Source organism: Archocentrus centrarchus, chromosome 19, assembly GCF_007364275.1.
Source record: "Archocentrus centrarchus isolate MPI-CPG fArcCen1 chromosome 19, fArcCen1, whole genome shotgun sequence".
Taxonomy (NCBI): Eukaryota; Metazoa; Chordata; class Actinopteri; order Cichliformes; family Cichlidae; genus Archocentrus; species Archocentrus centrarchus.
Window position 1 is genome coordinate 22,451,810 of NC_044364.1, and position 22,735 is coordinate 22,474,544.

The 22,735-nt window shown below is 42.9% G+C and overlaps 1 protein-coding gene across 1 annotated transcript in view; it reads right to left on the reverse strand.

Annotated features, from left to right (window-relative positions):
• The window catches only part of ankfn1a (ankyrin repeat and fibronectin type III domain containing 1a), a 133,252-nt gene that overhangs the window by 17,985 nt on the left and 92,532 nt on the right, over positions 1–22,735 (reverse strand). Inside the window, exons 13-22 of the mRNA XM_030755334.1 lie at positions 22,411–22,501; positions 17,364–17,471; positions 9,250–9,349; positions 8,110–8,242; positions 6,525–6,641; positions 6,027–6,242; positions 5,574–5,740; positions 3,923–4,094; positions 2,509–2,677; positions 884–1,050 (exon numbers count right to left, since the gene is read on the reverse strand). Of these exons, the coding sequence (XP_030611194.1) occupies positions 884–1,050; positions 2,509–2,677; positions 3,923–4,094; positions 5,574–5,740; positions 6,027–6,242; positions 6,525–6,641; positions 8,110–8,242; positions 9,250–9,349; positions 17,364–17,471; positions 22,411–22,501 (1,440 nt within the window). The remainder of the gene's footprint in view (positions 1–883; positions 1,051–2,508; positions 2,678–3,922; positions 4,095–5,573; positions 5,741–6,026; positions 6,243–6,524; positions 6,642–8,109; positions 8,243–9,249; positions 9,350–17,363; positions 17,472–22,410; positions 22,502–22,735) is intronic.

The window sequence follows — 22,735 nt, forward strand, 5'->3', positions numbered from 1 at the left end:
ATTTGTACTGAGATTAGATTACACACAGGTGGACTGTTTTTAGTCATTAGCAGTCATCGGGCAACTTCTGAATGCAATTGGTTGCACTCAGAGAAAAGGGGGCTGAATACTTTTGCACACCACACTTTTCAGTGTTTTATTTGTAAAAAATGTTTTGAATCATGTATAATTTTCTTTCCACTTCACAATTGTACACCACTTTGTGTTGGTCTTTCACATTAAATTCCAGTGAAATATATTTATGTTTGTGGTTGTAATGTGACAAAATATGGAAAAGTTCAAGGGGTATGAATACTTTTGCAAGCCACAGTGTAAATTTATTCTTCCCTCAAAATAACTCAATATACAGCCATTAATGTCTAAACCAGCAGTAATAAAGTGAGTACACCCCTAAGAGACTACACCCGTAAATGTCCAAATTGAGCACTGCTTGTCATTTCCCCTCCAAAATGTCATGTGACTCGTTAGTGTTACTAGGTCTCAGGTGTGCATAGGGAGCAGGTGTGTTCAATTTTGTAGTACAGCTCTCACACTCTCTCATACTGTTCACTGAAAGTTCCAACATGGCACCTCATGGCAAAGAACTCTCTGAGGATCTTAAAAGATGAATTGTTGCTCTGCATGAAGACTGTTATATAAGCTGCACACAGGCTACTTTTCACTGTGTCAAAGTGTCACTTTGTCAGTGTTGTCCAATGAAAAGATACACTTAAATATATGCAGACATGTGAGGGGTGTACTCACTTTTGTGATACACTGTATGATAAAAATGTGAGAACAAACCTTAAATCTAAACGTAATGATGAAGAGTGTGTGCTGGTGTGAAATGCATGCTGGGATTAGTCCCAAAACAGGCCAAAAGGGTAAAAATGGCTGAAGCTACCTGGATGTAGTCCAGGATGAGCTGATGCCTCTGTTTGGCCGTGGCCACCTCGCTGTCAGTGATGGCCTCCCGCAGTGCCTGCTGGGTAATGAGGGCATCCAGGTCGAGGACGGAGGACAGGCGACAGTACAGGCTGATGAACTTCTCTTTGTAGGTGCAGAAGTGCACTGAAGGAAGAAAAAAAAAGCAGAAAAGTGACAGAGAAGTAAGGAAACCTAAAGCTTTAAAGACAAAGCTTCACGGCAGCAGTTTCACGTGGCGCAGCGAGCAGCAGCGCGCACAAAGAGCGAGCATTGTGCAGTATGTTTGGCTGTTATTGACACATTCTTGTGTTTGTGTGTTTGGGGGTCAGCGGAGAGGCCGTCCTGCTGGAGCCTGCAGACTGATTTAGTGCTTCTCTCTGCAGACGTAGGTGTGTGTCTGTGCTGCGGCAACACAGCTCCGTCTGTCCCTGCTGATCCCTCCACAATAAAACTGTGGAGCTCTGCCAGACGTCTGCAGAGCGAGCCTGTAAACCTGAAAACCCGGCCTCAGTGTTTCAGAGCTTCAGGAAAGTCACCTCAAGATTTGCTCTGTGAGTCATTATTGTAAATGCTGGTATATCTGAATACACTGCAGAGCTGCTGCTGCTGATATAAAACAGTGGAATCTGAGTAAAAGATATGTTATCAGGATACATAACCGGTGACAGAGATTGTACCATAAGACATGCCATAAATCACAACACCTGCTTAACTAAAGAAGAAAACACACTGCTTTCCCTCACAGTGGGTACGGAGTGCACGGTATCTCCCTGATTGGGAAGCCTAGAGTTCGTAAAACCTGGAAATGGCCTGGACATTTCCAGTTCTTCAAGTTTAGGGTGGAAGGTCTGCCACTCTCAAGAGCGATGGCGATGGTTTTCGATGTTTCTGCAGCCTCATTGAATTCTTCATTCAGCTCGTGGTCTGGAAAGTCCTCTCAGACTTCATTAAAATGAGCCCATCATCACTTCTCTACCTGCATGTTAGCTTCTGACGTATTGACCGTATTTCCAGGCGTCTCCTTGCGTTGGGTGTTTTTCTCTTCATTTTGTTGAGCAGACACGGGCCCTCCAAAACTCTTTGGTGGTCGTCATCGGCCTCTCCAGCTCTGTTGATGTGCAGCACGTCTTTCAGTTCAGCTTTTCAAAGCTCACGGTTTAACGGCAGCCCACGGGCTCACAGCATCCTGGACACCAAATATTTAAATGCTTCTCAGGCCAGCTCAGATTTCAGCGTGTGGCTGTCCACCAGGTAACATCATTATCTGTCAGCTGGCACAACTACACTAACCATCCAAACTTCGCTGCTGTTTTTTCTGTCTCTGATTACATCTAAAGTTTTACCAAAGCTGTATGATCTCGTTTTTTAGAAATCCTTTAGTCAGAATATGATGCATCATCTTAAGATGGAAACTAGCTGGTGAGAAAACCACAGCGATGCCTCTGAGGTGGCTTAAAAAACCGTCACCCCTGTGGTGCTCTTTAGAGGCATGGACGTGAAAACAAGGTCAACATGTCATTGCTTAACAAACTGATGTAACATAAGGTATATCATGACTGAAACACTGTGTTTATGTGCTGGTGTGTGTGTGTGTGTTTTTACCAAGTTCGAACATCTGCAGGGGAAGGTGGAGGAATCCTGACAGCGGCGTGTATGGGTTGGATTGTCCGGGGGCGGAGCAAACATTATCGGCGGGGGGCAGCAGCAGCAGGAAGGAGACACCGTGACCGAGCTCCACCACCTCCTGACTGTACAGCCGGAAGTGACGGGCCTGCATGCGCACACACACACACACACACACACACACACAGTTCTGCATTTAATTACATCCATTACTTGCAGAATAAACCAAACTTTGACTGTAAACGTGACACGAAGGACGGACACAGGTCACAGGACGATAGCATTAACACCACACTCGCTGCTGCAAGTTTTGTCCTTCATCCTTCCTCATGTCCATCATCATCCTCAGTGTTAATCTCAAGATTTTTCTGACCAGGGTATGAATACGTTTAATGCCTGTGAAGACTTTTTAAATATATCACTGAAGCTGATTTAAAACCTTTTTCAGCGAAAATAAAACAAAATAAATTAATGTATTCACACTGACAGCATTTCTATCTGCTGTATTACACAGCATATTCTAATAAATGTAAAATCAATTAAAATGAGTGTACGTAGTAAAATAAAACAATAATATGCAAAAAAATGAACCAATTTCTGTAATAAGACACAAAAACATCCAGTAACTGGAGCTTCATTGTCCGTAAGAAAGGAACACCTGAAGTCTCTGTTTATTAAATTTAAGACTTTTTTAATATCTTTAAAGGATCCTGTCTGAGTGACTGGTTTAACTTGGATCTGAACCAATTTTTAACAGTTTCTTCCCTTTTCTCCACATCTGCACCAAGTTTCATAAAATTCTGCAGAGTTTGTGTAACATTACGAACAGGCTAATAACTCCTGTAGAGTTGTTAGGTCTCGATGGTTGGATCAGTTACCTCCGTTATTCAGAGCTTGTTTGACCTGTTGAAACACCTGTTCAGTACCTGCCCCTGATGTTTTCAGGTGTTACATGTAGGAACAGTCTAGTTTTTTAAAGTTGGGAATAAAGAGCATTTAATAATTTTAAAAAATGACACAAACAGAACCTTCAGAGACTCAAAAACATAAAAAACACTGTGCAGTTTGTTATTATTAATCTCTGCCTCTCTTCCACAGCATGTCTTTTGTCCTGTCGTGGCAGATGACTGCCCCTCCCTGAGCCTGGTTCTGCTGGAGGTTTCTTCCTGTTAAAAGGGAGTTTTTCCTTCCCACTGTTGCCAAATGCTTGCTCATAGGGGGTCGTTTTGATTGATGGGTTTTCTCTGTAATTATTGTAGGGTCTTTACCTTCAATATAAAGTGCCTTGAGGCGACTGCTTGTTCTGATTTGGCGCTATACAAATAAAACTGAATTGAACTGAAACCTAAACGAGCCTCCTGCTGTAAGCTAAAGTAGGTGAAGGTGTGCATACCTGGTGCAGAGGTAGGTTGATGTGTTTCAGCAGGGACTTGATCGCCGTCTGCAGTTCATAGTACAGTAAAGGGGCGTGGCTTTCTGCCCGGGGCACCGCCTCCTCGCCGTCCTCCTCGTTGCGGTCCTTTTCTCCGGCAGCTGCCAGTGTCTGGATCCAGTCCCACTCCTCCCTGATGGGACAGCACAGACACAGACAGAGGGGGCTCACTGACACTCTCTCCAAAGACCATCAGGCACTTCCTGCAGTCTGAACCTGACATCAGGGCATTCATATCCTGAACCACAGGGTGGGTTCTCTGTTGACCTGAAACCCACTTCCAACCAAAACTGACAGAAAAATCAACACCAGGCACATCTGCACAATGACTCACAAACTCTAAAACACATCAGAAACTTTTACTTTCCGGGTTTCATTCCTTTATTCTCTCCCGTTTCTTCCGAATGGAGATTCCCTCCATTCAACAGTGAAACTTCCCTCTTCTGTCTGCCTCATTCATCACTTTTCACTTTCCAGTCCTTCCGAGGTGGGAACGCCATGCTGCCGAGGTTCCCAACATTCTTGTAATGGAGTTACATCTTTCTTGGAGTTTCTCAGTTTGTTCTTTAGTTTCTTACCTTGTTTGTTAGTTCCTTCATTTCTTTCTTTGATGGTTCTTTCCTTCTTTTTCATTCTGTTTGTGCCTTCCTTTATTCACTAGTTTCTTCATTTATTTCATTTTTCTTTTGTTAGTTTCAATGTTTAAGTTTCTTCATTCGTTCTTTCATTGGTCCCACCTTTCATTGTTCATTCTTTCCTTATTTAGATTCTTCATTCTTTCATTACTTTCTTCACTTTAGTTCCTTCATTAGTTTCTCTGTTTGTTACTTCCTTCCTTTTTTAGTCCTTTTCTTTGTTATCCTTCCATTGTTTCTTCATCTCTTCCTTCCTTCGTTCATTAGTCTCTTGATGGTTACTTTGTTCTCTCCATCCTCTGTTTATCCAAAGTTGGGCTGCAGTGGTGGCAGACCGAGCAGGGACTTGCCCACATCCTTTTCCCCAGCAAATTTTTCCAGATATTCCTGGAAGATTGCAAGGTGCTCCCAGCCCAGATGAGCTATCCCTCCAGCATATTTTGGGTTAACTCTGGGATTCCCTTCCAGTCAGGCAAACAGGAGGACACCAATGAGCCTTCCTGATCAGATGTCTGAACCAACTGCTGAGCTTGGAAGCCCAGCCACGTACATCTGTGAGTTTGTTATTCAGTCGCTACTGACAAATGCTGCTGAAGAAACACACAATCCAGAGAGCATTTGCTCTGCACTGGACACAAAAACACCACAAAAATGGGAATTCAACATTCAAAAACCACACAGTCAGAAAGCGAGTGACCTCCCTGACGTAAGACAGCTGTTAATGTGTTTCAGAAAGAATCACCACAGAGATGACTGAACCTGCTTAAACTCCTTCCATCCTCCTCTGTCCTTCAACTGGGAACACATACCCCGTCTCTCAGCCTCTTTCATCCTTTCAACCAGCTCAGCCTTGAGGTGTTTATGTGCTTCACTCATTTCATGTGTTTTATTCAGTGCTTCTATTCAGCACTGAATGAAACCCTGAGGTAAAATCTGCTCCATTCCCATAATCACAAACCCTGAGGACACGTGGGTACCTGGAGACGTTGGCGTTGTCTCGTACGCGGGTATGGCAGAGCATGTTGGGGGTCCGCTGGGACACCAGGACTTTGATCTGGTCTACAGAGCTGCTGAGCTTCAGGTAGCCCAGGTAGAGGCCCGGGGCGAGCCGATGGGTGCTGCGCCGCTGGTACGCCAAAATGTCCTGAAGGGCAGAAACAGAAAACAGGTTAAATTCAAGACTTTATTTCCTGTCATATAGATTCTGTTCCAGTGATGAATGTTCCTATGACCAGAATGTCAAATAATGTTTAAATGTCCAAATTTACAGCAGAAATAAACATGTTTACAGCCTCTATAGCCTCTATACGGGGGACTGTGTTTGCACTCTTTGTGCCTTTTGGAGCATTTTAATGACAAATAATACGTTCAACAGAAAGCAGACTTCACTAAATGTAAGTATGGCATCAAACACATCATTTATTCCTCACCTGTATGGTGATGATGAGGATGTCGAGGGCGTAGGGCTCCTCAGGTGTGGACAGAGACTTCCTCTGGCTCTGCAGTTTGGTGACCTGCATCCACTTCCCACTGAAAAGCGAGTGCTGGCTCTCCATGTCACGGATCGTCACCAGTAGCACGTTCCCGTGGCGATCCTTGATGGGCTCGTAGTGGACCCGACCCAGGTTGTGGGTTCCCAGGAGGTTCTGCAGGTGGAACAGGTAAACCGATGTGATTACAGCTGATGTGACAAAAGCTATAGCGAGATCTTTAATTGACAGTTTTACTCTATAATCTGCAAAGTGTGAATTAGGAAACAGCCTACAGACTTTAGGGCACTTTCTGAGAAACAGACTTCACTTTCTACAAACAAATCTGTAAGAAAGTTTGGTTTCTGCGTAACGCACACTGTACAGTCTCCCTTGTTTGATTATTTTTATTGAAGCTGATTGGTCAATTTCCTGCCGTGTGTTTGCTGGAGTCCTGACCTGCAGCTGCCCAGCAGCAGTGAGCATCTTGTGCCTGGCCTGCAGAGTGGAGGATGAAGACATGGACACCGACATGCTCTGTCTCAGCCACCTAACGTCTTCCCACATACAGGACAGCTGCGGACAACAGACAGGAAACTAACATCAGCTATGCTCTGCATTAGAAAAAAAATTCCCGAATAGATTTTAGTCCAGACATTCAGAAGCCTTTGCAGAAACTCTAAGTGCAGACACAGAAAAAAAGGGGGTTCCCCCTCCACCCTGTTACTAAAGCCATGGAAATGTTCTTGTGGTCTGAACGCACCCATTGGAATTCCAACTCTCCCACAGTTTTCATGCTGATAGCATCACTACAACAGCCCTTCAATTACATCAGTTTTGCACATGGAAAACAGACTGGACATCTGATTCACACTCTGGAGCAGAAGGTAGTGGTAATTCACTAATAAGCTCAAAGCCAGCCACCACAGAACAAAACCAACAGAGGCTGTTGTCCTGCTGTTCTCATAGTTAGCACTGCAGCTGATGAGTATTTTCATTACCAATGAACAAATTGCACACTATAGGTATTAAAGGTACTACACTGCAGTGGTTTGAATCATATTTATCTAATAAATTTCAATTTGTTCATGTAAATGGCATACATAGCATACATAAAGGGAGCCGATGAAGGCTGGCTTACTTGTGGTTCCTAGGGTACTTAAGAGTAGAATGGGAGGCAGAGCCTTCAGCTCCCAGCTTGGATTCAGGAGACAGCATTAAATCATTGGTTATTATTAATCTCTGGCTCTCTTCCAATGCATGTCTCTTGTCCTGTCTCCCTCCCCTCATCCCCAACTGGTTGTGGCAGATGACTGCCACCCCCCCCCGAGCCTGGTTCTGCCAGAGGTTTCTTCCCATTAAAAGGGAGTTTTTCCTTCCCACTGTCGCCAAGTGCTGCTCTAAGAGCGTCATCTGATTGTTGAGGTACTCTCTGTATTATTGTAGGGTCTTTACCTTTCAATATAAAGCACCTTCAGGTGGCTGTTTGTTGTGATTTGGCGCTATACAAAAAAACTGAATTGAATTGAACCGAATTGAATTTAACCCTAAACAAGCCTCCTGCTGTAAGCTAAAGTGATTTGGTACTAAATAAACAAAACTGATTTGAATTTAATTGAACCTGCTGATTATTTCCTCTGTTGGTTGACTGGTTTATGTTTAAAATAATGGATTGAAACCGATGTTGTCTTCAAATGTGTCATTTAAAAATGAAGCATAAAATCTGAGACATGATGAGAATCTGGAAACAGGGCAGTGTGGGAGTACAAAGAAGCTGGAGGGAGGTGAAAACCTTGAAACAAGATGTGAACGCTTCAGACATTTATTTCCATATAGGTTGCCTGCTGGAAATACAAGTCATCAGAGAAATACAAGTCATCAGAGAAATCCAGTGGTACAACTATTTGGCGCAGAAAATAAATTCAGTTTCATGTTAAAACTCTGATAACAGAGATAAACAATGAGAGGAAAGAAAGTTAGGGTGCAGAGGGGTCACTCAAGCCTGCCGGACAGATGATGATGTTGGACGGTTTCATTTCTGTACCTTTGTGAACCAGAGGAAGTCCTGCATGAGTGAGCTGCTGTAGGAGTCATCCACCTCCACAATGGGGATCTGCTCTTCAGCCGTCACCAGCAAACTATCCTTATGGTAGAACACAGCTGCCAGGTAGATCCCCCTGTACACACAGGATGGTACAGCCCATAAGGTTAATGGAGAGGCAACGAGCGATTATAAAGGAAAATCTCCAAAAAACTGTGCTGTGTTCCAGCTCCAATAAAGAGTTAGAACAACATGATACATGATGTGTGTCACTTAGATTTTACAATTTAATCAGATAATAAGAAAGACATGGAGTAGAAAAAAGGAAGAAAACAGACTGGTAGGAGTCCTAAAAAGCTGACACCAAAGGAACGTTTCGAGTTTCGGGATTACCCCAACTTCCACTAACATCCTTTTTCCTCTTTTGCAGTGCTGGGGTTCAATCTAGTTCTGGTTCTAAAAAATTCCACAGTGAAAGACTGGACAGTGAAAACACTGGTCCTTAAGATGGAACCACTGACATTAAGTCACTAGGGGAGGTGCTAGCGCAAGAAATCCCCACCTAAACAATACCACTTTTTCAATGATGTGGTGCTGGCACCAAATGGAAAACCAGGAACCACTGCCATCAGTAGCTACAGGATACACTACCTCTCAAAAATCACCAATGAATAGCATAAGGTGCTCACAGGTTATATCTGCCATTATTTTTTTGCCTGTGGAAAATTATTCCAACCTACATAATGTTTGGTTCTCAGATCAGTCAAACTATGGTCATGTTTCACTTCACACGGGTCTCTGAGGCACATTTTCCCTTGTTTGGTTGATGTGTGAGAAGTGGTACCCAGTCATACTAAAACACACAAAGAATGACCTGCCATTGGTGCATCAGTCAGGTAACAAAGGTGTTTAATGCACCACCGTCTCTGTGTTCCCTTTTTCTGGGATTGAAAACGCCACAACCTACATCTAAAACACAAGTACATCATTTTATTTCAAACAGTAATTTTCTAAAGCTGATCGCTGCAGTTTTCAGGGAAGTTAAAATTTGATTTGGCTCTATCAAACCTACATTTCAACAGCAACGAAATTAGAAAGTGAAATCAAGACTATCCACAGACATCAAGCAGCTTCTGAACGAACCTTTTCAGTGTTTTTACAAACTTGTTGGAGGAGTTGAAGAGATGTTTCAGACTTCTGGAGACAGATTGCTTCCTGCTGGGGTTCTGCAGCTTAGAGACATCTAAAGAAAAGACAAGAGAAGAAGAAAACGTGTTAAATCCTGCAGTTTTTCCAGCTTCTTTGGCTGGACTCCTTCAGTGTTTGTGTGAGTCTAAATGTTTGTTTACAGGTCAGTGGGGACAAGTTTCTCTCCCACGCTGCCATTCTGAGTCAATCTTATCTCCTTCACTCGCTCGGCTGTCTATCTCCTTTCCTTCGCGTACTCTGTCGCTCCCTCCGGCCGTACTCTGGCCTTGTGAGGATGGCGACCGGCCGCTCAGCGATGCCAATCTCCAGACCACAGCGCCCCTTTTTACTGTGGCTAATTAAGCGTCACATAATTACCGTCCTGTAAACAGACGGGCAGACGTGGAGCCGACAGGAGCTCACAAACATGTTGGTGACCCGGCGGCCGGCTGCAGACGACCAGAGGAAACGGTATTACAAACAAGCCATGGTACAGACGCACGATGGAGGGCTGGAGGAGGACGGGAAGAGATTTTTCATCTGAGGAAAAAACATCCTACAGATTATCAATCCAGTGACCCCTGACCACTTCCCAACATGAGGACAGGGAAGAGTCTGATACTCGTCCTGTTGGAAAATTTCCCTGAACTCCAGACAGTCCAAGAGAGTCCTCATCCCTGAAACGTTCTCTTTGAAGATGCCAAACATGAAATAGTCACAGATCTCTAATATTGAGGACATTCCTGCTTTGTTTGTGTAAAACATTTCATTTTCCTTTTGATTCAGCTTCATAATATTTCCTTTGAATCTACATATGACCACATATTTAAAGAACAGCAACATCAGCATCATGAGGCCATGACAACCGCAGCAACTCTACCCTGAGGTGTCCGACGTCAGCAACAGATTATAACGTCCTAATGTGCTGACAGTCCCCACAGGTACATGATCAAAAATACTGCAATCCAAAATGACTTTTTAGAGCTTTTTATTAGTAAATGTGCATTTAAAATAAAGACTTAAGAAACAGCAGCAACATCTGTCCAGTTGCAAATGGTTGTTAATTTGGGGTGAATATGGGCATTTTGAGGGATGACTATATGAGAGTTGTGATAGATTTATGTTTTTTCTAAATAGGTTTTTATTTTTATCACATTTCAGTTTTTGACATCGCAGTCCCAGTGAACGGCTCCATTAAAGCCTCCTCAGGCTGGTTGTGTTTGCAAAGCGACCCAAACAGACAAAGACTAAAACTGGTTTGTTTTTTATTTGGTTTTTTTTGATAGAAGTAAACCTCTGCAATACCTGCAGACATGTCGCCCCCTGCATGTGATGAATCGGTATTTTTAAGCATTTCTTCTTGTGGTTTTCTGTTTTTAAGAACAAAGAGAAAACATTGTATGGCAATATTGATGCCGACAAATCAATTAAAACAGGCACTCATTATAAAGTATAAAGAAGCATTAATAATTCGATGTCTCATATTTCCGTATTGTTGATGTTTGGGTGCTTTTAATTTCAGGATGTAGGATCTCAAAAAGACGAGTGAAATAACATCTATCTCAGATAATGAATTCAGTGTGTATAAGAACATCTTCTAGTGGAAATCTCTACTCATGTCACGCTGTTGTTTCTCTGTTCAATTTGAAGAGGTGAATTAAGGCTTTCGGTTTGTATCTCTCCATGAAATTGCTGTTTGCTCTCTAAAAGCTGTAATTACAGCTGGCTTTATCGGAGCGCCTTTTGTCCAGCTGCTGCTGCTCTTGCACACACTCATTTGGAAAACTGCCCCTTTTCAGAATCTGTCAGAGGGAACCAGCTCGAGTCTAATGAGCACGTTTCTTCTGCAGCTCAGCTCGGGTGCATCGGCTGCCTCGGACACACTTCACGAGCGAATCTACAGCCGAGAGCGAGCAGCCCCAACACAGCGCTTGCTTTTTTCCAGCCGCAGGTCGAGTTTAAAAAGTCTCTCTGTGTCTGCAGCTCGAGGCTAACCGGGTCTGACAAGTGGATAATATGACAAGAGCTCGCCGGCCTACTGTGCAGCGCCGCATGCCACACTGAATAAACAAAGAAATGAGTTTTGGTTGGAGCTGACTCCAAACATGATTGGAGTTGATTAATGAGGCGGCCACCTTGCCATCTATCAGAGAGAGGAGAAGAAGAAGATGAAGAAGGAGAGTCTTTATTTAGGTTTGAGTCTCTGAGTTCTGACCTTTCAATTATGGCATTATTGCAGTGTTTAATCGCTTCTGAGACAACAGCCAACTAAGTGAATGTGACAAGGAAAAGGAGACAGATGAAGGTCTGAAACCTCCTGAAGCTGCCAGCAAAAAAATAAAAACAATCGAAAATAGCAATATGATTGAAAATGAATCACTTTCAGAGAGCAGCTAAAGGACAAAAACTAAACGTAAACTGTTATAAATCACTGAAATGATAAACAGAGAATAATGCTGATTAAAAAACAAACTCAAATAACACAATCTTTAATTGAATATACAGTGCTTAACAAATTTATTACAGCACCTGTCATAAAAGCAAGAAAACAAAACCATCAAAAATGCGCTTAAACCTATAAATTATATTATGGAGAGTTAAAGGATTCATCCAGCAAAAAAAGGCATCATGTCAAATAAGTTTATAACAGCTGAAGAGTGGGATGTTTAGAAGCACAAAGGACATTATCTACTGCCAGATCCTGACCCATCTGAATCTTAGGGATAGTTTTCCACATGGTTGTTGGAAACACCTATTTTTGCTTGGATTTAGTTAAGCCTGTGCTGCCTCGTGGTGTTTGTAAAGTCACTGTGAATGTCTTCTGACTGCTCTTTTACTCGTTGCTGGTACATTTATTTCCAGGGTTTTTATATTTTTAATATATTGATAAAATTATTATTGCTGTTTACTCACTTTGATTTGAACCATGTTGTTTATGTGGGTTTCTAATGTTTGCCTCGACTGACAACACTTTGAGTCAACTCTGCACTGCAAATCGCTCCACTGCCTGTTAAACAACCGCAGCTTTTAGGCGTCTTTCAGTGGGAAACTGGCTCTAGAACTTCAACTGATCAAAAAGACAATGAGGATTTTTTAAATTTGACTTCCATGAATCAAACCTGTTTTCACACGACTCTCTGAGGGCACAGTGTGTATGTTTCTGTGGATAAAACAGCGAAGACTTTACACAGAGCTGCACCCGTCCTTCATCCTAATTAATGACTTCATTATTGAGGCTGATGGAGAGAAAACAAACTGCGGCGCATTTCTGCAGCTTTTCGGCCTGCAGGCGAACACTGCTGCCTGTGTGAGCAGGTATTACTCATGTTGTGGGGACGTAAATCTGTTTACACTGCCCTCATAACTTAAACCATTAAACTGCACTGTGCAGACCTGGTTAGAGTAACAGTTTGGTGATGGTGGTTATGGTTAGGGTTTGGAGAAATGAATGGAGGTCAATGCGATGTCCTCTAATGTGATGGAAATGTGTGTGTGTCGAGGATAAACACACACACACACATACATAATAAATTAAGATATCCCGGCTGCTAAATGAGCTCCCTCTGCTCTATAGTGGTGGCTTTGTACCCACACTGATTAATTTCACACATTTATTTTTGGTTCTCTAAGAATAAATTGTACAAATATACACCACACACACACACACACACACACACACACACACACACACACACACCCACACACACACAGTGGGTGTACATTACAGCTGCATGCACAGCTGGAGTAATTTAAGCACACACACACACACACACAAACACACATACACACACACACACACACTCACACACACACACACACACACACACACACACACACACACACACACACACACACACACACACACACACACACACACACACACACACTTCTCTCTGGACAGTTTCTGCTTCGCTGTGCTCAGTTTTTCAAACGTCTGTCCAGAAATTATTCGAGTTTGCTATGACGGAGCAGACTTTCCTGGCCTGTGATGCTGCTCTGCTGCATGTTCTGTCCATCATGTATGTTGTCCAGCAGCTGAGTGAGCAGCAGATGTCCTGTATATGTGAGTGTCAGTGTAATGACAACAAAGCTGACCTGGGCGTGATGAAGCCGGCTAACCACCCTCATGCTACCTGTTACTAAACAGTGAACGTAAATGCTCGGGCCTGCTCAGGTCTGACTGATGTAAATTTCATCATCAAACGGGGCGCGGGGGGTCCGGATGTCAGGGTGCCTCTCTGTTGTTTTTGTGATGGCACAAACATGTCCAAGGAGAATTTATATTACAATACACGGACTATGCATGCGCGCCAGGTGGCCGAGTTCAAGTGGACTAGAAGTCTAGCAGGAACGACTGCTCGGCCATCGGGTATCCAGCTGTCCGTGTCCCCAAAGGAGCATAATCAGAGCTTTAAAGGTGACAATCAGGGAATGGTCAGTAACATGACTGCAGTCGTAGTCAGCAGGATGCACTGATATTTAACCGTGGACATTTTCAGGTTTCCACAGATGCATGAGGCTTCATGAGTGCTGAGGCTGATATTTCTTCCCATAAAACAACAATGAAATTAGCAAAGATTTTTATTCACACCTTTTCATTGTTGCACAGATGCCTGCTTTTAGGTAAATTCCAGTCAAGGTGTAGAGACACGGGCTGAACCTGCTGCTAACAGTGTGTGGGAGGAATTCAGTATTTTTCTAAAAGTCAGAAAATATTTAAGGGAGTGTAAAAGCAGGCGGAAAAAAACACACACTCTCTCCTAGACGAGTGTTTTATTTTTTTTTCAGTCCAGTGGACAATTTAGAAAGCAGAGCTGCACATGAGACAAACTAAAACATATAAATGGTCCTAAACTTATTAAGGCATGTTTATGTACATGAGCTCTCCTGGCACTGACTGTATGTGAGTGCTGTAAGGGTTCATTCATGGAGCCTGGTAGTGCTGGTAGTCAGTGGAGCAGGGACGGGTGGAGCTGGTGACCAAGTTCAAAAACTGTTAGGTGATGAAAGGTTGGTCAGAGAAAAGATTAATCATCAAAAAAGAAAAAAATATCTTCTTTAACAGCTGCTCAAATATCTGCCATCCAAAATTTAGTGGAAACACTGCCCTCTACAGCAGAGGTCCCCAACCCCCGGGCCGTGGACCGGTACCGGGCCGTGGGACATTTGGTACCGGGCCGCACATAAAGAATAAATAACTTAAATTATTTCCGTTTTACTTATTATCTGCACCTAAACTATATTTTATTTTGAAAAATGGGCGGATTCGCTCCGTTACTTCCCTCCATGACTTCCTCTTGACGTGTCAAGACGTTTCTGCTCACATGATACGTCACCGCTAAAATTAAACCCAGAAGCTTCAGGCCTGTCTAACGAAATCGGTTGGTTGACCTACATAACGCTTCTTTAAATTTTTGAGTGCTCAACAAGAGTAGAAAAGCGCTATGTAAGAACTAGTCCATTTACCATTTTTATTTATCAACACCGGGGATAGCAGTGAGGTAGACCCAGCCATCAAACTGACTCTCCAGCGCTTGACACCGCGGCTCTGCAGCCACGCTCCATGTGAAATCGGCCGAACCCAGTCAAACCAGAAGTCAGCAAAAATGAGTATCAGAGAAACAAGCTCAGGGGGCTTACACTGATTCAGTGTTATGGTGAGTTGTATTTTTCATGCGCTTTATACAGTAAAAATCACCTAAGTCGAAGTCGCACAAATCGGGTTTTCGCTCTAGTTGGATGGCATCTGCAGGTCCTGATTTTTCCTAACATTAATTCCAATAAAATCATCACATAAATCCGTCGGATATTCACCTACCTCGGATGAAAAATCTGGTCCCATTGTAATAAATTTCCAGTTAAATGTGATCGCATAAACTGGATGAGTTTAGCGCTAAAACCCTCCTCAGCTCCTGTCCGCCCACTTCCATGCATCGGCTCGTTCGTGCACAACTACACACACACTAACAACGCCTGGAAATTGTTTTAGTGTTTATATCAGTTCATTTCACCGGGGACAATTGTGGCAAGTGTAAGCTACAAACTTGCACTTACGAGTAAAATTTCAGATTATAAAATTTGCAGAAGCAAATTCATAGATGAAGCAGAAGCCATTGCAGCGAAATTCGATAATAGACCCCAAACTGGGCCATTTGAATCCGACTGAGGTGATTTCTACTGTATTTGTTTTTGCGGTGTATCTTATTTTGAAGGCATGTTTTACCATGGCTCTAACAGCTGACCAGGGAGCGCTGTGGGCAGAGAGCCTGTTATTCATGTTGAGGCGGGATGTTACGAGAACGCTGCTGATAGAGTTGCATACGAATACAAAGTGGATTCCCGTTTTTTATTATTATACGTAGAAAATATCACACTTGGTTATGGTCGTATCATTTATTTTGACGTATTTATTCGCCACACCTTAAAAGCCGGTCCGTGGAAATATTTTCTAACACTAAACCGGTCCGCGGCTCAAAAAAGGTTGGGGACCACTGCTCTACAGGCAGAAACACTGCCCTCTAGAGGCAGAAACACCGCCCTCTAGAGGCAGAAACACCGCCCTCTACAGGCAGAAACACCGCCCTCTACAGGCAGAAACACCGCCCTCTAGAGGCAGAAACACCGCCCTCTACAGGCAGAAACACTGCCCTCTAGAGGCAGAAACACCGCTCTCACACAGGCAGAAACACTGCCCTCTAGAGGCAGAAACACCGCCTCTACAGGCCATACCTGTCAAGTTTTGTATTTAAAAATACAGGAAATTTTCTGCAGCTTAAAATATAAGTCACTGTATGATGTCATCGCCTAGATTGAAAAATTGGTCATTTGCATGTAGTTGCAATCGAGGGTGTAGGAGAGAAAAACATCTCTGGAAAGACAAATAGTGTAGAAAAAAAACACCATGAATATGTTTTGAACTACAAATAAACTTTATGAAATAACTTAATAACTTTAATGCTTTGCCTAGACCCACATTACATTTTGTTCATTCATTACATTCAATTTTGTCCCGTATTGTTTAATGTTAGAATATCAAATTTAACGAAAACACTGTGGGGTGCGACTGCTAGCTACATTCAACCCTCCTCCTTTATCTGGGCCACTGTTGCCAACTTGTGTAAGAAAACTCACTGTAGCCTGTCTCAAAGGTTAATAAAGGCCGAAGTGAGGTCCGGGGATGGGAGCAGAAGGAGCGGGTAGGCAGGCTTGGTGTTTAAGCGAGGTTCGGGGGTTGAGGGGTGCAGTCGAAGTAAAGTCTGGGCACTGCCCCAAAACACGGCGACAGTGGAGGATTTCGCTGTCGCTAGTCGTCTTTTGGAGAAAAAAAAAAAAAGTAGCTATGGGGGTCTGAAAAGCTGCTAAGTTGGCAACACTGACTGAGGTTCAATTTTTTTTTCCTAGTTTGTTCCGGCTGTCGGCACTAACCTCGCGAGAACTGCCACCCAGGCTACTGCAGGTGGCAGTTCTCACGAGGCTAGTGACAGAATACTGTTTGGAGCGGCACAGGAATACTTTTGAAAATTATTATATTAAAATATGGGAAATTTATTGGAAAATAAAAATGCCGGAGAACGGCGGGACAGAGCAGTAAAATACGGGAGTTTCCCGGCCAAAATGGGAGACTTGACAGGTATGCTACAGGCAGAAACACTGCCCTCTATGGGAAAAGAGTTTTGTTAATACTTTTGAAGTTTTGTTATGTCACGATTTTAATGGAAATTTTGTGGAACAGTTTAGGATTTTTGTGGGGGTTTTTTTGTCTGATATATGAATTCAGGTGAAAAATGGCATGAACTGGAATCACTCAGTGAGTTACAACAGATTTTTCCTACTGTATATATAAAATTTGGTGCCCACCAAAACATTTTAGGCATTCTAAGAAAAGAAAATCAGCAGGACAGTGATAAAAGTACTTCTAACCAAAGACAAGAACAGGAAAAAATTCTTTTGTGTTAAAAATTAAATCAGATCTCTGAGATAAAATTAGTAAATTCCAACGAAAAACACAAACGCAGCAGAAAAACCTATTGTGGTGAAAGCAATCAGCCATCGTGCTCGGCAGCACTCACCTCCACAGCAGTAGTGTGTGTGAGTCGCTCGGACCTGCTGCAGCAGACGCTCCATGGCCTCGATGTGTCCCCGCCTCCTCGGTTCCCGCCCGTCGCTCTCTCGCCAATCTAGACAAAGAACCACAGTTTTTAAATTTCAGATGTTAACAGTTGTTAAATTTCATCCCCTTAAAGATCCCCAACAAATGTAACTGCACAAGCTTCAGGTGACTCACACTGTTTAGGTTGTAGTCCGTATACCCATGAATCAGGTTTATAATCAGATTTGGTTATCAATACAGTTTTATGGGAGCGTGCCATTCTTGTTCTAAAATGTGCGCTTGCTCTCCTGTGCTGCACCGCAAACAAAATCACTGCTTTATGATCTTTGTAGTTCCGCAAAGACTGATTATCAGAACAATATCAGTCTTTGAGGACTACCAACCAAGGTACTGTCAGCAAGGACTAAAGACCTGTACACATTCAGCTCAGTTCAGTTTATTTAGATAATGTCAAATCACAACAACAGTCACCTCAAAGGGCTTTATACTGCAAGCTAAAGACCCTAAAATAATGCAGAAAAACCCCCCCAACAATCTGATGATCCTCCACCAGCAGGATGTGGTGACAGTGGGAAGGAAGAACTCCCTTTTAACAGGAAGAAACCTCTGGCAGAGAGGAGTAACCATCTACTATGACTAGCTGGGGGTTGAGAGAAAGTGTAGTGAAGAAGAAACACTCAGTGCATCATGGGAACCCCCAGCAGCCTAGGCCTTTTGCACTGTAACTAAGGGATGGTTCTGGGTCACCTGATCCAGTCCTAACTATAAGTGTAATCAAAATGGAAAGTTTTAAGCCTAATCTTAAAAATAGAGAGGGTGTCTGTCTCCTGAATCCAAGCTGGGAGCTGGTTCCCCAGAAGAGGGGCCTGAAAGCTGAAGGCTCTGCCTCCAATTCTACTCTTAAATACCCTAGGAACCACAAGGAAGCCAGCAGTCTGAGAGCGGAGTGCTTGATACTATGGGGTGATACGGTACTATGAGGTCTTTAAGATAAGAGGGGGCCTGATTATTCAAGAACTTGTATGTGAGGAGAAGGATTTTAAATGAAATACTGGATTTGACAGAGAGGCAGTGAAGATTGTGAAAAACTCCATCATAAATATGCTTAAACTAATCACACAGTCAAGAGCGTGAATTTGTGACGGTTACCTGTGATTTGTGTCATGACCCCATTCACTGCAGGAACATGAGGTAACATTAACACTTGTGACAGCTACCCTCAATAAGCTCATCCTGCATTTCTGATTGTCGGTGGCATCAGGAGAATCCCAGCTGATCATTTTCATGATGCAGCGAGAATCAAATTTTTCGCTAGACTAGTGTAATGTTCGCTGGTGTGGACTCATCAGTTCATGTCTTTGCAGAAACATTTTATTTAATCCTGTAATGTGATTCATGAGAACACCAACCTCACAGGGTTAACCAGTAACTGAAGGTGACTTTTGTTCAATTTCCTGTCTCCACAGCATGTTTTTTTTTTTTTTATCACATTCACCTGACATGTAAAAGGTCCACATTTTGCAAGCAGGAGGAAATACGAGCCAGTAAAATCTGAAAGAAATCAAAAATCAAATCCGTCCCCTGTGACGACCTCTCAGGAAAACGAGCAGCCTAAACTATCCACAGCTCCTACCTGCTTTTATCCCATTTCAAGTCAGTGCAGACTGCCACTCTTTCAAATCTAGTTTATAGAAAAAATAATTAAAAGTCTAATAAAACTGAGCAGATACAGTCAAACAAGAACGGCTCCAAAAATATGTTTTTGTGTGTGTGCGCAAAGCTATTGAATGAATTAATGGATGTCAAGCATCTTTAGAGGTGTAGTCGTGCTTTCACTCTATTTAAAACAAACACCCACACACTTTCTGTCCTCTGCTTCTGACATATGCACACACACATACACACACAAAGGCAGAGATATGTGTGAAACACACACAGCTCAAGGATGAAGCTCTCAAATGTGCAAAAGAAGAGAAAGTGAGTCGTGACAGAGTGATGAAATCGATTTTCCCGACCCGAGGACATCAGAACAGGATGTTCACATGATTCACAGCAAACACACAATTTAGTCACGACCACAGGAACAAACCATGAAGGTTCAGACTCTCCAGAAACTTCCAGTTTTAGGTGACAATGTTCAGATTCGTGTATTTGAGCTTCTTTACAAGTCACCACCATCCTGCCTCTGCTCTCGAAGTATTTTAATTTGACAGATTTGTTCCTTGGAGTCATTCTGGATTTCTTTGATTCTTACAGGTTTTTCTTGCTCACAACAGGCCTTTGACTGTGCACATAAGCATGACCGATCCCTCAGACTGCGCACAAAGAGCTCAAAGTTAAGGCAACGAGTCCATGTTAACAAAAGTCAGTGCATTTTGCTGTTATTCCTGGCCATTGGATGAATAAACATCATTAACCTTTGGGCTAAATACTCAAGACCTTTAGTGGTATTTCCTAACATGTCTATGCTGATGATACACAGCTGTGCTTTTCTGTTAAGCTTCTCCTCCTCCGTTTCACTTCTGTTACTGATGGGACGCCATTAAATGTCCTCTTCCTTCTCCCTGATAGAACAGAGGTTCTTGTGTTTGGCCCTGAGAGCTTCTCTGAGGTCCTCTGGTCACCTCACCAGCAACATCACATTACCTGCTAACAGTCTTGTGTTATTGTTGACCAGCACTTGAATTTTGAATGTCACACTTTTAAGCTTATCCAGTCAGTTTCTTTCATTTTAGAAACATCTCAAAAACCAAACCTTTATTGACAACCAAGAAGTTGGACTATGTCTCACCTTTTATTAGTCCTGAACTAAACCAGATTTACTGACCTCCTTACACTGAAACTTATGGAGCATCCACACAGGAAAAGACTACACTGATCCTCCCTGGATCTGTTCCACTCCTCATCACTTTAATGTTGAATGTGATGTGGGATCAACTTTTCTCAGCTTCGAGGGGAACCATTGAAGTGACTGCCAATGAGAGGCCAGGATACTGAATATATGAGTTACCTAGGCAACTGCAGAGTGAAATGTCCACTACAAACCAAACATCAAATGCGCCGTGTGAATATATTCCATATATGTTTGTATGTTGGAGGGGCTAGCTCTCATTTTAAGGTGGATGTGAGTCAAAGACTTTCCTTTAACTTCAGTAAATATCTGCAGAAAGAAAGATCCACGCACAAATTTGGCACAAAAACAGTAAGTTTATTATTGATCGCTCAGGATCTGACAGGAAATTAAGTTTAGGGTTCTTCTTCCACATATTCAATAGGTGAAATGTTATCCACTAAAACAGCCTTTTCTGTGCTCCTCTGTCAGGGCTGTTACTTAAAAAGTAATCCATTACACTTTACTTGTTACTTTTTAAAAAAAACATAATGCATTGCATGTAGGGGCAGCTGTGGCTGAGGTGGTACAGTGCGTTGCTCACCAACTGGAAGGTCAGTGGTTCGATCCCCTGGCATCATCCACAGGGTAAACAGACCTTGCTCCTGATCTATCAGAGTGTGTATCACAACAACCGCCATCCGACTCAAGACTCACTGCAGTCACTCTCAGACAGGCTGGAAAAGGGCTGCAAATAACTGCTGCCTAATTTACAAACATATTCGTGTATTAAAAACATGGTTGCCAAGTGCCTATGTCATTTTGCAAATAAATTGCTGTCCTGCAGCAACTCCATCACTATTTCTGCAGGCATTTGTGTTTCTGAACTGTGAGGTTCTGTGAGTTAATGTGCATTTCTAGGTACGGTAATTGTTGTGCTTGAACAAAGAGATTGAATGTAATTCCCAACCTGTCCTCATTCAATCGCACACAGACACAGACTTTTATCTGGTTGCACCAAAATTGCATTGAGAAATGCAACTGACTGCAGGTGTTCGCAGACCTGGTCCACGAGTTTAAAACAACCATTTCAAAGCCAAAGTGATTAGAAGTTCATTGCACACGGTCACAATAATTTTGTCCATGCTGTGGTCTCCAGCCACTGTTTTCTGTGTTTCTTCCACACACACACACCAGCACACACTCCATATCCTGAGAACACACACTGTCTAAGTATGAACACAAAGCTGACAGCAAAGCTGGAAACGAGCTCAAAGAGCACTTCAGTAATTCTACTGAAGAAAAAGGTACGGGTAGAGATGGAGTGTGTGATGCTCCAGGCCTGACTGCTCATCACTGCTTCTGTTACCTGATGAAGATCAGGCTCTGACTGCCTGCTGGGGTCTGCACACACTCAGCTTTCACATCATTATGGGTCTTTGCTAGCTTTGTGTTAGCATGCTGTCTTTGCAGATGCTTGCAAAGAGTTCATGTTGCGTCAACAACCTGGGCGTGCTTACTTTATACCATGCAGTATACAGAAGGCAGTATAAACAGAAGCAGAGTCCATGCCTAGAACATTCCATAACCTTCCTCCTGCCTCCACAGGAACTGAAATCAGCTGATTGTAAGGAACTCCACCCATCATGGAGATAACGGCGGGATGTATGTAACGCAAGTAACGACATAATGGTTTGCTTACTAATTTATAACAGTAACCCAACACTGACTCCACCTCAGTGGTCAGATCTAACAATAGAACAGGCATGACTTCCTCACCACGCATAGCCTCACCATTGTCTACCATAAGAGTTCACTCTTATATTCACTCTTATATTCCTCTCCCTCATTGTTACCTGTTGTGGAGTTTCTGTGGATCACTTGCAGAACTTTCCACTCTTACTGAGACTTTTTCTGTAATTGCAACACACCAATTTATCCTGCTAGATAAACCTGTTTCTGGATGTTCTGTTTAAGTCCCTAACAGTGGTGGTTCTGTAATATTTACACAATGCATTATTCAGCAGAGGAGCAGAGGAATATAAAATCAGGCTGAAAAAGGCCTGAAACAGCTGCTGCATTGAGAGGTTAAACTCCAGAGTCAGTTTGATGTCACAAAAAAAGCTGCAAGCTACTGAGATGGCGAGGTTAACGGAAAAACATAGAAAGAACTTACTGGATGGAGCTGCAGATGGAGGGAGGGAGGAGGCGGGCGGACCCCAGCCCTTCATGTTATAAGCCGACACTCGAACATAGTAGAGCCGACCCTGAAAAATATAAACCCATCTGTTAATGTGAAGAGGCAAGTTTGGAGGAAAGAAATAACTTCAGGTGATAAGAACGATATCAAGCATGTAAATGCTACAACTCCAAAAGCATGTGGACAGTTTCAGGGTGTGATGATTGACACTGCAGCAATTTCTCCATAATAGTGTCCACATACTTTTGACTAAACTGTGTACCCTTTCTTCTTATCCTGTTTGCTGCTATTACTGTGTCAA